This window comes from Polypterus senegalus, unplaced genomic scaffold, assembly GCF_016835505.1.
Source record: "Polypterus senegalus isolate Bchr_013 unplaced genomic scaffold, ASM1683550v1 scaffold_2219, whole genome shotgun sequence".
NCBI classification, from domain to species: domain Eukaryota; kingdom Metazoa; phylum Chordata; class Cladistia; order Polypteriformes; family Polypteridae; genus Polypterus; species Polypterus senegalus.
Genome location: NW_024386494.1, coordinates 24,749 through 42,895, shown reverse-complemented (window position 1 = coordinate 42,895; position 18,147 = coordinate 24,749). Strand labels below are relative to the sequence as shown.

The following is an 18,147-nucleotide window of genomic DNA, read 5'->3' as shown; positions in this document are numbered from 1 at the left end:
CTCTGACACTATAAAAAGTAAAACATAGTAGTTTTTATGGAGTACCAGTGAATACCAGCTCAATTCAAGCCCTGGATACAATGAAATTCGTATTTGACTGATGGGTAACTCATCACAAGTCTTTGTCAGGGCGAATCATAAACTGTAAAAGTATAAAAACAAAATACAATGGGACAAACACAGACTCGATTCAGGTGGCCCAGCTGTCTCCTCACTTGCTGGATGGGAGGATACTGTTGACCGCACCCTGGGCTGTATGCTGCAATTTTGCATTTCTCGATGGGCCTGATGCAATATCTCCTCATATCAGTTTAATGAGCTGATGTTCCTTTACAGCTTCCTGCCATTCACAACTCACTGCAGGCCACAATGGCGGCCAGGCTTACTGATTTCTCATCACTGTATGGATTGATAAGACAACCCTGGCAACAATCTGGTCATAAAGCTGTACACTAGGACTCCTCAGCTGTCTCCTGGACACACATTTCCCATATCATCATCACCACTGAATTTTTTTCCTGCCCACCCCCAACCCCAGATCACAGCATTTAAGTCACTTTGCCTCTCTGTGTGCACCTCAGGTTTGTGTGGCAAACACAATGCCAGGCTTCTTCCATCTGTGTTTCTTTATTTGATGTCAAACTATGATAGTTAAGTGATATTTTTTTGTTTTGTTTTTTCATAAGTTGGTCAGCGTCACACCTGCTTAAAGACCAAAGCATATAAAATTTGATGCCCAAATGAGGAAAACAGAAAAAAAGGCAGGTGCCAGCTGATAAGGTTGTGCTAAGCAGATAAGAGCTGCATTCGTTCAAACAGCCAGGACCAAGTTCACTTCAAATGCAGAACTAAATGCGAGCAGCTGTCAGTTTAAGTAAAATACTACGTCAGCCCTGGGAAGCCCCTTATCTGCAATATAACATGGCAACCAGGCAGAAACCATTTAGGTTTTTTCAGAGGCTGTACTCGGCTGGTATGGCGGATACGATCTCAGGGTTACAGCTCTTGGGCTCTGGCCTCACATCCAAGATGGAGTGCATACTTTCAATGTCATCAAGCTCATCTGTGAGTCATTCAAAGGACTAATATCCTACAAAAAGGAAGATCTTGACTGGTGGCTATCCCTGTCAGAAGAAGTGAAATCAACTTGGTTGGTGCCCCAACATTTATCTACTCCATCTTGTGATTCCTCCTCCCTCAACCTCACCACCCAAATAATAACGAAAAAATACAGCAAATAGAATAATTAATTAAAATAACTGTTACCACACCGGCGGGGGATCTACCATGAGGGCAACCTGAATGCGCACCCAAGGGCCCTCTTCAGAAAGGGCAATTTTCACATCTCAGGTTATACCTCAATGAGTGAGCGCGCATTGAATTTCTATTTAAACCCGCACTTAATGGGATATGTGGATAGCAGTGCAATCAGATGGGATCTCGAGGGGGTTACCCCCCCCAAACCTGGTCAGCCAAATGAATAGTCAATATAGCAACTAAATCTCCATGTGGGGAAATGTTATGCATGGTGCCATCATGCACGAAGAACTGTGTGGTGAAAATCAGCAGGGAAAACAATTAATTGTTATTAACAAGCAACCTTCTGTTTCAATGAAACAAACATTTAATGTTTTTCTCAAATCTCCGTGTAGGAGCTCATTTCATTGAGTTACCTCAGGGACTGTGAGGGCCTTATTCTGGCCTTGCTACCACCATTATTTTTGTATTATTATTATGATCAGAGATGGCATAGCGGTGCAGTAGTCAGTGCTGCTGCCTCATAGCTATGGAGTCCTGGGCTCATAGTGCACTGCACACATGCATGTTCTTCCCCACATTCTCTCCCATGTATTCCAGTTTTCATTCCACATCCCAAGTACATGCATGTTAGATTAACTGGTGCCTCTAAACCCGATGTCACATTGCACAGCTTCTAGTCGTTGGGGATGTCAGACTTACTGACAACTTGTAGTTGCTAATTCTGTCATCAGCCCTTGACTGAAAATCACCCGCGTGTCACAATTACGGACCGAGTGTCGACAGTTGTGCTGTTTGATGGAGCCGGTGTTATACGAAGGGTTAACAGCTACAGTAACTTCAGCCACAATCTCCGACACATTTTTTTTTTTTTCATTCTGTTGGACATAAACACACAACAACACACAACAACAGACACACAAGCTCTGTTTACCTGCATTGCTTATTCTTCATCACTACATTCTACACATTGTACTTCTGGACGGGCACTCATTGCTTGTCAGCTCTCATGCACAAAGAGCCCACCACATCGACTGAAGATATAATGACAGGTCAGTCTTTAGTAATACTGCCTCGTGAGTCTACCATCCCCGATCTGAAAGATGACAGGGGGCCATTGTCTGTGTGACCCTAACCCTTAGAAAATGTATGAATGAATAATATAGCATATCATTTTCAAACCCATTTAATCCAAGTCACAGGGGGTGCTGGAGCGTATCGCAGACAGCATAGGGCACAAGACAGGAAAAAACCCTGGGCAGGGTAATACACCTCCACACACACTGGGGCCAGTTTAGTGTCGCCAATGCAGTGCAAGAAAATTAGAGCACCCGAACATGGAGAGAACATGTAAACTCCACGCAAGTCATGGGGTTTTTTTCCTACCTTGCACCCTGTGTTGGCTGGGATTAGCTCCAGCAGACCCCTGTGACCCTGTAGTTAGGATATAGCGGGTTGGATAATATAATATAATATAATATAATATAATATAATATAATATAATATAATATAATCTCTTATATATATTTCGCTTCTGGTTCGTCCTGCTTCCACTTCAAAACCGGTCGCTCCAACACGCTGCATTTCTCGATTCCTATTCGTCATCTTCCATGTCATGCACTATACTGGCCTGCTGAGTGTAATACATCCATCAAGTACTCGAGGTGCTGCCACGATAGCTTTACCACCTTTGCGGGAGCCACCTGTGTCTTTACAACAGCTTCTTACACAGCAAACATCAGAAGCTAAAAATGATCGTGAACACATTCCGGAAAACAACTTTTCTCTAGCGTTTGCTTCCATGGGTGCACAGATAACTCAACCTCCAGGCCACGGACCATACTGTTTTAAAATACACGGGCAAATTTATCACCAAATCTCTCCACTGTACGCTAACTCTTCCACCTCTCCAGGATATGGACAGCTGTATGTTTTTGACACAGCGCAAGCCACTGCAGTAGGCTTACAAAATAAAGCAAACTCTGAATGCAGCGAAAATGTACTTCTCCAGCTAGATTTCACCATAGAACCATCAACCCCTTCGCTAAATCATACAAACACATGCATGAAATCACTCGGTCCAATCCAACAGCATCTGTACGAATGGTTTTCAAGGAAAACCCTAGGGCAGGATTTATCACAATACAATGCCCCGACATTTTCATCGGAGAAGATGGCGAAACGCCTGCCGAAAGGAACATTTGCATCTGTCCCATACGCAACTCCTGTAAACAGATTTCCACGCTCAATATGAATTGCGATCCTATGGTTTAGCCCCTTTTATTCCCCCACGGAGACATTGGCTGGCACAAAGATTTACAACATGTTCCCGATAAAAGAACCTCCAAGCGAATAAGGCTTACTCAATGCCGATTTTACACGTACAGATTAGCAATGAGGAATACATTTAGTATTTTGCACTCCAGCGGCAAACTATTCCAACAGTACGTCGTAGATGCGTAAGTTAAAACAAAGAGCGCGCATCTCAACTATCTCAGATTACATCAACAAGATCTGCGCGTGGAACAATACAAAGGACTATCAGACGCACCGCAGGCAAACGCTGAAAATAACGTACGTGTAGGCAAAATGATCATATTACCATCCACATTTCTAGGAAGTCCAAGATACATGCAACAAAACTATCAGGATGCCATTGCCATAATACGTAAATTCGGAAAGCCTGATTTATTTATCACTTTCACATGTAATCCTACTTGGCTGGAAATTCTACATGCACACTGCGTCTTTCAAGAAGTATTTATTTCTTCTTGATTTCTGAATTCCTTTCTCACCGTTTTCTGTTCCTATTCTTACACCGCCGTATGCTACGGCGGGTAATATAATATAATATAATATAATATAATATAATATAATATAATATAATATAATAACTGGCTTAAGGGAGTCTGACATGCTGTGTTGTGTTATTGTGCACAGTGAATAGATGATGTCATGAAGTCCAAATATACTGTAATAAGTTCAAATATCAGTAATTACAGGTGTAACTCTATAACATAAAAGAAAGCATTCTGAAAACTGATTATTAACAAAAAAATGCTTTCGGGGCTTGAAAAGATTGATGTAATTAAAGAAGAAGAGCTGAGGTGCAGGAATGCCCGTCAGTGAAGTGTCATTAATATGCAGTGTGTTTACTGAAGGTGCTTTATTACATACTGTATGTATTTAACCTCATTTGGCAATAATGGCCCAATAATGACCCTATAAACATTAGATTTAAAAAAATAATTTTTTATTTTATGAAAGATTTTTTTGTTTTTTTGTAAAACTGTGCTTAATTGTAAGGGAAGCTAGAGTTAGACGGGATGAATTTCAAATCACTGGTACTGAGGTCTGAACGCCGGTATCGATACCAGAGTCAAACTTTTAACACCGATTTAACAATACTGAGAGGTATGAAAAGAGGTGTACCATACCATATAAATATGGATGTAAATCATTTTGCCAATTTTTTAATCAGAAATGTCCATTTTATCTGAGTTTGAAGTGATTTGAGGAAGCATCGCTCCACATTACCTCAGATAATCGGGGTTCCAGCTACTCAAAGCACTTATTTTGGGGATCCTCTGGTGTTGATTTTTGTTGTCTGTTCTTGGGAATGCGCTTTTGTCCTGCGGCGCACTGCTGTGTGAGGATCTAAATGATGAATAAAATTCACCTTCGAGAAAGTTCACAAAGTCTTTTTCCAATCTGGGATACAACATGAAGGACATGCCGCTATTTGTATGTCTGCGTCGACAGCATCACACCAACAAATTCTGGGACCTACCGCCCCTGGCAGCCACCAACACGTTTACCAGAATGGTGGAAATGTCCAGAAGAAAAAAAAAAAAAGTTAAAATATGTCACTTTCTTGAAAAGTTGTTCTTGGCAGTCCAGTTTTGATTGTGAGATTATTATTTTTTTTAATACAGCATGCCGTAGACATTTTTGAAGCTTTGAAATCTCCAATTCAAAAGCATGGCGAGTTCTTAGGGAAACACTCAACTACAAATCAGTGTACGGTTTGAATTTTACCTCGAGGGCGGTTATGTCATTGTGTATATTTTTATATTTTTTCTTTTACTCATTTGACAGGCGCTCCTGGCAGTAAATTAATGAAAGATCCGGCCGTGGTGCGGGCTGAAGTAAGTACACTTCACTGCAGGACACAGGATGGGGCAGACACCGGATGTACGGAGGGTTGGATGACCAACTTTTACGGAGTTTTAGTATATAAAAAAGGTACAGAGTTATCTGTTGTCACACACGTACACTTTGGGGACACCTTAAACCGGGGGTCTCCAACTCCAGTCCTGGAGAGCTACAGTGGCTGCAAGTTTTCATTCTAACCCTTTTCTTAATTAGTGACCAGATTTGGCTGATAATTAACTCTTTGCCTTCATTTTAATTGATAATTAATAATAATAATAATTAATGAATAATATTTCTTTGCATTTATATAGCATATTTCTCACTACTCAAAGCACTCAGCAATTGCAGGTTAAGGGCCTTACTCAAGGGCCCAACAGAGCAGAGTCCCTTTTGGCATTCCAAACTGGAGACCTTCCGATTGCCAGTGCAGATCCCTAGCCTCAGAGCCACCACTCCAACCAACTTACAACTTAAGACTCAAGCCCCTTAATTATTTATTTTTTCCTTAATTAGCCACCAAACATATTAAGACACAAAATGAACCAACACATAAACAACAACATGCGTCCATCACACAATAACTGAAAATAAAGAAAGGTGAAGGCCTCAGTAATGTCGATCTGCTCAGGTCCACAAAACATTTTGACAGCCAGCGCTCTTAAAAAAGAAAATCAACGGTTTTGGAAATGTCTGCCATGGCAGACTGAATAAGCGCCATAGAATTAAATAACAGGTCTAATTAGCGACGAGACTTGGCTTCAAATTAAGAAACTGAATGAAGTGAAGTTGGTTGGAGTTTGAGGCCCCAACTTAGTTGGTCATCTGTTGCTTCACTACGCATCAAATTTATGTTTAGGTGTTCAATTCAGCGGTCAGAGTCTCAAGAAAAGTCAATTAGGGTTGGGGTGAATTTCCCATTGGGATTAATAAAGTTTCTGTCTAATTAAAATAAAGGGAAATAGTTCATTAGCAGCAAAAACTGGTCACTCATTAAGAAGAGAGTTAGAATGAAAACTTGCAGCCACAGTAGCTCTCTGGGACTGCCGTAGACATTTATGAAGCTTTGAAATCTCCCATTCAAAAGCATTGACAATTCTTAGGGAAACAGTCAACTACAAACGGTACAGTATGGTGTGAATTTTACCTCGAGGGCGGTTATGTCATCGTTTATATTTTATATAGTTTCTTTAACTCATTTGACAGGCACTCCTGCCAGTAAATTAATGAAATATCCAGCCGTGGTGTGGGCTGAAGTAAGAACACTCCACTGCAGGACACAGGATATGGCAGGACCAGATGTAGATAGGGTTGGATGACCAAGTTTTACGGAGTTGTACCATATAAAAAAAAGGTACAGCGTTATCTGTTGTGACACACGTACACCTTGGGGACACCTTAAAGGCTCTGGTGGTGGTAATTCCTCTCCGATCCTCAAGGTGGCGCTGTTTACTAATGCCTCTTCTCTTCCTCCCACTACAGACCGGATGATTGACAGCCCAATCACCACAGATGTTACTTCTATTGCTCTGACCCCTTGACCCGCCTCTTCCTGCCTGGCCTGTACTTAACCAGAAGTGCCGCCCTATTGACACTCACATCTGTGAAATCGCTTGTGCTTTTTCTAACGGAGTTATACTTTAACTTTCCTTTCAATTGTACGGGGTTTGCCTATGGGTGCCCCAAATCTTTTATGCTTATTCGTTCTTTTTCATCAAAACGTGTGTTTTTTTTCAGTCCATCAATAATGATACTTAGTCATTCAATTCAGTAGTCAGGATATTGTTTGTGTACTCATCGTCATGCACCGTTCCTTACTAGCTCTCGTTATGTGCTAATATGGCTGCCGCCTCCGCCCCATCCCACGCTCATCTCTCTGGCTGCACAGCGTCTTGAAGAACCTCAGTCAGAGCAGGTCACGTCCACTGATCCTTGAAATCGAAGTGGGTTAGTGACATGATGTTCACCTCCATAAAAACAAACAATCAAAGCAGCTGAACTTATGCAGAAATGTATAAAAGACAGCAGTCGTGACTGTGGGAGTCCCAAAAGTACAAATCCCAAAACACTTTCAGAAATTGCCCACTAGAGGAGGGGAAACACCACCAAAACCTCGACTAGACGTCAAAAGAGCGGCAAAAGATCTTTAAAAAAATAAAAGGTTTATTTTAACCAAAAACTGTGCAAGTACAAAGCTCCGAACACCACAAAGGAGTCGCAATGATTCAGCGTTTCTCAACCTTCAAGTATTTGCGACCCGAGGTTTCATAACAGTTTTAATTGCACCCCCCTAAGGTTTTTTTGAAAGGAGCCCACTAATATCAATTTGTTCTTTTTTAATTAATGATACATCATAGATGCATATTTTATTATACCTACTTAACTTTTATCAACATTTCGATTCTTGTTTTCTTTTTTTCACATCTTCGTGCCCCCCTAGGTGGGCCCGCCCCACAGATTGAAAGCCACTGCAGTAATTGACAGTAAACAGAGTCCTAATACAGAATCCAAATTCGCAATTAAAAACAGAGCACAGGTTCAAAAAGTCCAGAAAACACGAAAACCAATAGCGAGGCACAGAAAACTCAAGAAACACTCCACTCCCTAGCACATCCGCTATGAAACACCAGGAACTATGGAAGGCCCTCCCATAAATAGGGTGGAGAGCCATTCCTGGCGGTGATTGGCAAGTGGCCCCGCCCCTTGGGGAACCACCCACAAAACACATGGGTCATAACCTGGGCCTATTCTACTTACAAGTAAACACACGGAAAAATATACACAACACGTAAAAGAACCATTAATACAAATAAATGATATAAAATTAGACACAACAGACCAGAAACACAGCTTTGAACCCCAGCCAGGGGAGTGGAAATGCTGGCTGAAACGTGACAATAGCTTGGTGACACTTTATGGTGCAGTGACTAAAGGAGTATTAGGCATTTCTGTTATATTAAAAAAAAATTCACAGATGCATGATCTAAAGTTGGGTGGCACAGTGGCGCAGTGGGTAGCGATGCTGCCTCGCAGTTAGGAGACCCGGGTTCACATGTTCTCCCTTTGTCTGCGTGGGTTTCCCCTGGGTGCTCCGGTTTCCTCCCACAGTCCAAAGACACACAGGTTAGGTGCATTGGCGATCCTAAATGGTCCCTTAGTGTGTGCTTGGTGTGTGGGTGTGTGTGTGTGCCCTGCAGTGGGGTTTATCTGCTGCCTTGTGCCCTGTGCTGGCTGGGATTGGCTCCGGCAGACCCCCATGACCCTGTAGTTAGGATATAGCGGGTTGGATAATGGATGGATGGATGATCTAAAGACGATCATACATCATTATTTCTCTGACTCTGTAATCTACCAGCAAAGAGCCATGATGGTCCGCTAGGCATTGTGTTCAGATGCAGTCAGCCTTTTCAGCTTGAGACATCAGAATGGATTTTAAATCCCTGATGTGCATTTCTTTGAAAAAATTTCAAGCATAAGAAATTTGAAGTCCAATTACACACAGACCCACCACATCCAACAACTTTTTTTTGTCATTTCTAAAGTTGAAATCTGCTGTCGATGAAAGAAAATTCAGCCACAAAATGGTGTCAACCCTTTGAACTCAGCCTCATTTACTGTATGTCCATTTTCTGCTTACTTTGATTGAACTGGCTGGAACGTCCTCATCCTTCACTCAATATGCATGTTCCATACCTCAAAGTAAAGGTCAAATGTTCCTCTTTCAGAAGTTTGTATAATTATTTATGTCGTATGCTTTAAGTAACCAGGAGGAAGGATGGCCGGAATGAAGGCTGATTTCTTGCCTGGCAAGGAGGCCATGATGGATAGACTGAGCAAACACGCGTGCCAGGATTAGTTCAGTCCCCGACACGGCAAGTGGCTGTTGTTGATCAGGGCTGAACCAAGTTAGGTTTTCTGCATGGAGTCCAGAAATAGCAGCCCTGTCGGGGTCCCTGGTGGGATCGACTGCCCCGGTTTCAACACGACCTGGACAACATATGCGTGACACCAGAAGCCGTCCCGGGTCTAGTGAATAAGAAACACGCAGCCTCACCTCAGGGGAGTCCGATTCAGGAGGCTGAGAGCAACGCTCAATGGAAGGCGGAAGCAGGAAGAGAATCTGTTTCAGTCTGTACTATTTTATTGTTTGAAAAGTTCTGGTGGCAAAAAAAGACTTTATTAAAATCTGGAATTGTGCTGGGTAATGCTGTGTGTGTGGTTTGGGGCCCTGTGTGGTTACAACACATATTACAGTATAATAAGTTGCAAAATTTCGTAACATTTTTACTAAAAATGCACTTTGAATGTTATTCTTGCTTCCATTGGAGTTGAAATAACCTAAAAACACAACAAAAGTGTTGGTGAATGTATCAGGAACACCCAGATTAAAAACTAAAACAGTCAAGATAGCCATTGGGGTGCAGGTGTGATCGTGATACTGAAATTCTGGCCATCTTTGATATGGAATATGTCATTTTAAAGGCAAAACACTGTATTAAAATTATAGCAATGAGGAAATTATAAATTCATGCAGTATTTTTTTTTAATCTTTTTTTATTTTTCAATACCCGTCTCCCATCCTGGGTATGATGTTATTCTGCATCCATCTCTATATGTAGGCCCTCCAACCTGCAGGGAAAAACTTGGGGGTTGGCTCCATCTGAACTAGTATGGTGCTGAGGTGTCACCCATTGCATGGCTGCAGTCGGGTCCTAATCTGGGATCCTGAGTTGGTTTGTCGTGTGGTGGATGCGGCAATGCACTGTATCAACGCATGCGCCTAACCTCTCTCACATCCCCCACAACTCAGGCCGCACTGCAGTGAAACAGGACAACCTTTAAAAATCAATAAACAAACAGACAGACATCGCTAGCTAAGTGGAGGTGAGGTACACTCCAAAACGCAGTGGTAGACCGACTCGAAAGGAGAATGGAGCGCGACTGAGGAGGGCCCAGCCTGGCTCCCTACTCCTGACGTCACGCTTCACCCTCCCCTCGGCATGTAGCCTCTGTCTCGGATTGGCGTGAATATATCGCTCCTGCGAGCAAACTATAATTCTTAGTGCAATGAGAGAATGAACCAGAATGTTCAAGGACATTTTAGAAAAAATCTAATCTTCCGTTAAGTAGTTCTCTTGTTCGCTAGCAAAGTGAATGTAAGCTGCACTCCAAGGTTGGCGCATGAGTGAGGAAGGCCCAGCCTGGCTCCCCACTCCTGACATCACGCTTCCCTCTCCCCTCAGCCCGTAGCCTCTGTCTCGGATTAGTGTGAATATATCGCTCCTGCAAGCAAACTATGATACTTAGCGCAATGAGAGATGTTCAAGCAAATTATAGAAAAAAAACCCAATCTAAATCGGTTAAGTAGTTCTCTCGTTTGCTAGCTAAGCGAATGAAAGATGCGCCTCGAGGCTGACGCATGAGTGAGGAGGGCCCTGCCATGTCTCTCTCGGATTTGCACATATAAATCGGAACCACAAGCGAACTATGACACTTAGCGCGATGAGAGAAGTCGCTAAATCAACCGGAAAGTTCATGCAAATTATGGAAAAAGAGCCCAATCTAAATCCGTTATGTAGTTCACACGTGATAGACTTTGGATTTTTTATATATATATATATATATATATATATATATATATATATATATATATATATATATATATATATATATATATATATATATATACATACACACACACAGTATATATAGAGATAGTTACAAGTCAACATCATGATCAGCCGACACATGGCGCTTCAGTAAACGTTCCGCGTGCCAACTGGATGATAACGTACATACAAGACCTCAAGATCGCTACAGTCTGCTTTCTATATAATCCTATTGTTCGGTCCCACCAGCGGGTCCAAAACAGCGGGACTGAGTTTAAAGGGTTACAAACATGTTTTATGTACACTACTAGTACATGTAATTATATTCTATTATCACTGTTATTTTTAAGTATAATTCACTGTTTCAAAAATATGTAACAAACACAAATTGTTTCATGAAGCAACTAGAAAATGTTAAAATTGATCCAACTTTTAAGTCTTCAAACGCACCTGATGTTCCATCTTAAAGACAGTTTGGTTTCTTTCTTTTTAATCTTTTTTTTTCTTTGAACTCACCAATGTTCTTTTTTTTTGAACTGGGAGAAAGCAATAAACCACAGACACGTAAGGATTAAATACCGAGAACTAAACCAATTTATCGTCAGAACAATGGAGAGACCAGAATCATAATCGAGAGTTCCAAAAAAAAATAAGTCTTAAACCAGAAAAGCACAAAGAAACGATCACAAGTACTTTTCACAAGTTGGTCCGATCTGGGATACGATGGAAAAGTCGTGCCGATATTTGTGTGGATGCGTCGATCACATCACATGTACGAATCGCATTGGCAGCCAGCAACACAGTTTACCAGAATGTGGTGATGGCCAGAAGATAAACAAAATGGCGTGGCGCCGTAACGGTAAACATAACAAAACTTTCTCGGAAAGACTTGGATCACAAAATAAATGTCAAAAATGAATATCTTGAGTATAAAAACCCTGTAGACAATAAGAGAACGGACCCAAAACATGACAAGGAGGCGCTTGGAAAATGAAACAATAGAAATCAATCCCCACACCTGAATGTCACACCATGTGTACATTTTCTTACTTGTCCCATATTTTCTGTGATCTTGGGCCTGCACAAAGTCCTGTATCCATCCCTCTCCATTTCCAAATGCCCCCCTTAAGCTCCTCTATCAAGTGTAACTCTTTTTGTTTGTATCCTTATTGTTATAACTAAACCACTCCATTTATTACAGATCAACTAAAACATTGACAATCAGCCCTTATTTACTTCGTAACACACTTGTGCTCCATCATCGTTCGCCATCACTTACAGTCTGATGCGTACCCCATGGGTGTTGAGCATTTTCACCATTTTCTGTGGGTAATCCTTCAGTTCTTTAGTTTTTCACCCAGAAGGATCCATTACTTTCCAGATCCAATTATCTGGCCTCTGCAGCCATCTGTTGCCCATCATTTTTGCCCGAGCAGCCCCACATTAGCCCACCTTAACCTCTATGTCTACACTCCCGGTTGGCTATGTCTCCACTCGACAGACGGATACCTGAAATGCTTAGGCTTGCTTGACGCAGGCGGTGGGGCCGGTGGAGTACTCGTGTTGGATGGCACCTCCATCTCTGACCATCGACCATCAGGGACCATCGCTTCTATAGCTGGACTGGAACTCTCCTGAAATGACATCAACAAAAAAACGTCATTATTTACTTCATCGCTTACCCCAATCAGCCTCTGGAAGTGGACAAAACAGATCTCAACCATTCCCCCTGCTAGATAACCCTTCTCACACCGGACACCATGACAGGGTGACATCCAGATCTGACCACAGGCATTTTACTCACGTAGCTCATGTCCTCTGCTTTGCAGTCTTCCCCATCACTCTCATCTTCCTCCTCCATGTGATTGGCGCGATCTCGCTGGTTTGCAATGCTGTGTGCCAAATGCTCAGAGTCCACAGCCTCCTGTTCCTCATCCTCCTCCTCGTCCTCCTCCTCTTCATGTCGGTGCTGCTGCCGGAGCCGGAGGTCATTACGCAGTCTGACGTTCTGGAGCATTGACTCCAAGAGAAAGTGCCCATCAGATGAAGACATGGCAAGGCGTGTAGTTCCCGGGGCAATAAAAACAGATAAGACGGTGTCTCTAAAATGCCAGTCGCCGGCTTGCCTATTTGCGAAGGGCTCTCAAACGTCGAAATAAGGGAATGCTTTAAACTTGCCGCTTCTACAAAGTTTTATTCCAGGGTGACTTGCAGAGAATGATACAAGAAAATGAAACCACGACGAGTGGTCTTCTGACTGCAAAGACTGACAACTAACTACAGAAAACGTACTTGAAAAGGAACATTCCTAAAAAATAAAAATGATATAAAAAACTGGTTTCAATTCAGATACCATTCCACACCCTACCCGAAAGCCCACCTGCCTCAAGGAAGACACGAAATTCACACTACCTGGGGTTACGGCTCAAAAATGATAATTTACGCAATAATGAAGATAAATCTTTGCTAATTAACCCCCACCTCCCCCTCCCACTCCCCCGCAACAAGTTTCAGCTCACAGAGAAGACCCTGAGCTTGACAAGTCACCTGGGTGAGCTGTAGCCGTCCCATTTGGGTGTGTAAGTGTGAGCAGACCCCCCTCCACACACACACGCACACACTACCACACACCCACCACCCTCGACCTGACAATGAAGATGATGAAGAGACCAGAGGATTAGGCACAGGACGATATATCCAAAGGAAAGGGTTACAAAAAAAAAAAATTCAAACTACATACAGATAAACGCTGCCCAAATCCCACCCACGAGTTTGTTCAGGTCAGCCTGGCACAGTCCCAGTCGGCTGTTGTTGGCGTCCCTCCGGCTCCAGCTTCCAAGTTCTTGACTCTTCCTTTCCTGCCGGTCCCCAGCTGGCCTGCTACACCATATATATATATATATTTTTTTTTTTACAACTTTTTCCACCGTCTCTGTCGGCTCGACTCTCCCCCTCCCCCGCTGTCCCCCCCCTCCACCGCCCAAATGCAGTGCCACTCCTTTCTCTCTCTCTCTCTCTCTCTGTCTTTTCAGGTAAGCGCGGCCCCTTTTGGTATCTCGGCCCTGTTTCCTGACACAGCCAGTGTCTGCACTGCTCTTCTCTCACCCTCTCCCTCTCCGTCACTCTTTTTCAGTCTCGGACCACCCCCCCCCCACCCCACACACACCTAGCGCAGTCTCAGCTTGGCTTTTCCGCAGGCCTTCCCTTTCCAGCCCTGTGGTGAGCGGGAGGGTGTGGAAAAAGAATGAGAGGCACTCCCTGGTAGGTAAGCTCTGTTTGGACAGGTTCAGCAATGCAAGTCAACAAACAGGCCGGGTTGCTTTGATTACGCCAGATTTCGAAAGGTTCTTTGCCCAGCCTTGTCGGAAAGACGGCTGCGACAGCTCATCATGGGCTCCGCTGTCAACCCCACTTAAAAAAGTTAAATAAAAAAAAAAAAAAAAACAACAGAAGACTTGGTATGGAGACCAAGAGGGCCAAAAATCAAAATCTCTGTGTATGTGCGTTTAGGTAGAATCCATGAACAAAGATGAATTTGGAATCCTGTGGCACCGACAAGACCGGCTTACTCACCTGGACTTTGCTAGCACGATTGGTGAGGAACGACAGAACAGCGTAAGCTATGACTGACAGTCTCACACGAACCGAAGATATTCAAGCCCAGTCCAAAAAGGCAAGGCAATGTCTTTACCATCTGAGACGGTGGTGATCCTAACGATTTTCTACTCTGGCGCTGTAGAAAAAGTGTCTCGACTCAGAGCATCTCCTCCCGGTTTGGGAACAGGACATTAACTCCTTGAGGGCTGAATATTTTTCCCAAAAAACTCAGTTTTCTGAAAAGCACACATAGCAATGGTTTCACACACAAGTCAACATAAAACATCTGTTGCTATGTGCTGTGGCTGCTGTTGGCGTATGTTCGTCATCTCTGGCGGCAGTGACAGGGGCAACTCTAGGCTCGTGGTGGCCCTGGGCAGAGAAAGAATCGGTGCACCCTTCGCCCGCCAATGTCAATATGGTGTCTTATGCACGGCGGATGACCACATCCATTGCAGACACAGCAAAGCCTCCTCGTGCTCATGACACAAGCTTTTAACTTTTGCCAAAATTTGCCGCTGCATTTTTAGCTGTGCCGTTATTTTGTCTTTCTGTTTTATATTCAATCTATATTGGTGTGGCGGCCCCTGAAATTTGGCGGCCCTGTGCAGGTGCACAGTTTGCACGTGCCTAAGGCCGCCCCGACAGTGACTGTGTGCGGGCACGTCAAAGGTTAGCAGGAATGCACGATGGGGCAGCTGCCTGGCTGTCTTCACACAGCAGGTGGGTGGTGGTAGCGGTTGCAGTGTGACGCAATCTGGTTTGTACCTCTTGACATCATAAGTGGTGGTCATACCAGGCAAACACTTCTGTAGGCGCTTCAGCTACACAAAAGTGTTCAGTGTCACGATCATCTGGGGACCATTCAGATGATGCTGGTACCTCACTTTCATTTTTGATATTCTCCAGGTCACTTGCATCAAACTCGGAGTCCGACAAGTCAGAGTTCTATTCAACGAAATTACGGAAAACGTCCATGGAGTTATTTGCTTTGCACATTCGCTTTGGTCTCTCTCCAGATGTCAATGCCATTTTAGAGGTTGCATGCGTAGGGAAGTCAACAAACCCATGTAACTTCTAGCAAAAAGAGTCAAACTAAAACGTAAGGGAGAGTTTTGTTGCAGTTTACAGCTGATTACCGTCCTCTACTCCTGAATTTTGACAAAAGTCGACCTCAGACCTGAAAGAGTTAAGGAAGTACACATAGTGATCTGGGTGACAGCAACGCTACACCAAATCTGATCTACCACTTCTGCAGGACATTCATACCAGGAGGTGCAGGAGCAGAGCGACCAGGATCATCAGAGACTTTTAGGTAGAATGCCCAGTGACGGTTGGGTGGTCTCATGGCCTTGGAACCCCTGCAGATGTTGGGGTTTTTTTTCTGCAAAGTTTTCTTTTTGTTTTTACTGTCCTCCTGGCCATCAGCACTTACTTTGTTTTATGTTACACAGTACTGCCTAATCTTTTCTTTTTTCTTTCTTCATCTTGTTAAGCACTACATCATTTGTATGAAAACGTGCTATAGAAATAAAAGTTGTTGTGTCACCCCAGTAACTATCTGTTTGACCTGCCGAAAAATGACAAACGCATTAGGAATATTATGACCGGAACAGAGAGGCTCAAGGGGAGCTTCTATCCACCTGGACATGGCACCACAAATTTGTTCAACTGTTCATTATAAACACAAAGTGAATTCTCTTCCTCACCGTATCTCAGCAGCGGCCATGTTATCTAAATCTAATATCAATGTCAATTTATTTATAGAGCATATTTTAAACAACATCAGTAATGCTGTAGCCAAAGTGCTTTACAATAAAATATCCCATAAACATAGCCGGGTCAGGTTGGGGAGCATGCACTGGTACAGCACGTTGCCGTTCCACCACACGACAAAACAGCTTGGGATCATAGTTGCCAGCCCCCCAGGCAGACACCCAGTCCAGTCCCACCTTCTGGAAATGATCTTCTACCTACCGCAGCCAGGTGTTACGTGGGCGACCCCTTGGCCTGGTCCAGCCGCTTTAGCCCTCAACAATGAGGATCCTGTGAGCCGGATCACCCTCAGGGAATTGCACCACATGGCCATAGTGCCTTAACTGACTCTACCTCACAATGCAGGTCATGTGCCACTTTCGGGACTCAATGAGCAACACAAAGTCAAACCAGCGGTACCCAAGGATTCTCCAAAGAGACACCAAAGGGGTCCAGTCACTTCGGGTCACTGCATAGCGTCCATGTCTCATAACCGTATAGCAAAACAGGAAGCACCAGGACTCTAAAGACTTGGACCTTCGTCCTTTCAGATATCAGGAGCACCACACACCCCTTTCCAGCGACCTCATGGCCCCCAATGTTCTCCCAATTCGTCTACTGACTTCATAAGAAGAGTCACCGGAGCAATGAATGTCACTGCTGAGGTAATAAACCTCTCAATGACGAGGTCGACACTCTCTCCGCAGATAGACACACTGCTGATGGCCGTGCCCAAGAGCTCATTAAACGCCTGGCTCTTTGGTTTTTATCAGAACCCTCGCAAGCCCAGACACTCAGACTCCTCTCTCAGTCTCTCGAGAGCCCCCATCAGAGTCTCCATTGACATCCATCCATCCATTATCCAACCCGCTATATCCTAACTACAGGGTCACGGGGGTCTGCTGGAACCAATCCCAGCTAACACAGGGTGCAAGGCAGGAACAAACCCCGGGCAGGGCGCCAGCCCACCACAGGGCACACACACGACAATTTAGGATCACCAATGCACCTAATCTGCATGTCTTTGGACTGTGGGAGGAGACCCACGCAGACATGGGGAGAACATGCAGACTCCACGCAGGAAGGACCCGGGAAGCGAACCCAGATCTCCTAAATGCGAGGCAGCAGCGCTACCACTGCACCTCCATTGACAGTAAACATAAAAAAAATAAAATACATTAAAAACACAATCCAAATCAGCAGTAAATTGAAACAAACAAATGACTATGAGGAAGGAACCATCAGAACAGAAACGCATCCTAAGTCTCGTGTTAAGTCTATTTACATTAACCACCAGTCTAGCACACTGCACTTTACAGCAGGTGACAGGTTTTCTATTCATGTCCATTTGCACACCGTTCTGATCTTGTTTGTAATTGTAATGCTTATGTAAGAGCCAATCTTAGGGTGTTAAGTTTAATGTTACATTTGCTTAAGTGTGTCTGCTTAATTTCAATACAATATCAGTTTCCCACAGTTTTTTTAGCATATGGCAGAGTCTGTAAACCTGCGACTGCTCCTTCCTGGGTATGACGTTAACCTGCATCCAGAGCTGCAAGCAGGTCCTCCAACTTGCAAGGGAAAATTCAGGGGGTTGGTGGCAGGATTGGCACTCCAGCCACTGTGAAAGCCGTCACACTGTTCCACTCCATTCGAGCTAATGTGGTGCGGAGGTGTCACCTGCTGCATGGCTGCACTCGGCTCCTTGGGATCCTGAGGTGGTTTGTCATATGGTGGGTGCGGCACCACGCTGTATCAGTAAATACTCCTAACCTCC

General features: G+C 43.8%; 1 protein-coding gene across 1 annotated transcript in view; it reads right to left on the bottom strand.

The window, feature by feature from the left end:
• The window catches only part of si:dkey-9i23.6, a 57,709-nt gene that overhangs the window by 15,494 nt on the left and 24,068 nt on the right, over positions 1-18,147 (bottom strand). Inside the window, exon 3 of the mRNA XM_039743471.1 lies at positions 12,528-12,652. Within this exon, the coding sequence (XP_039599405.1) occupies positions 12,528-12,652 (125 nt within the window). The remainder of the gene's footprint in view (positions 1-12,527; positions 12,653-18,147) is intronic.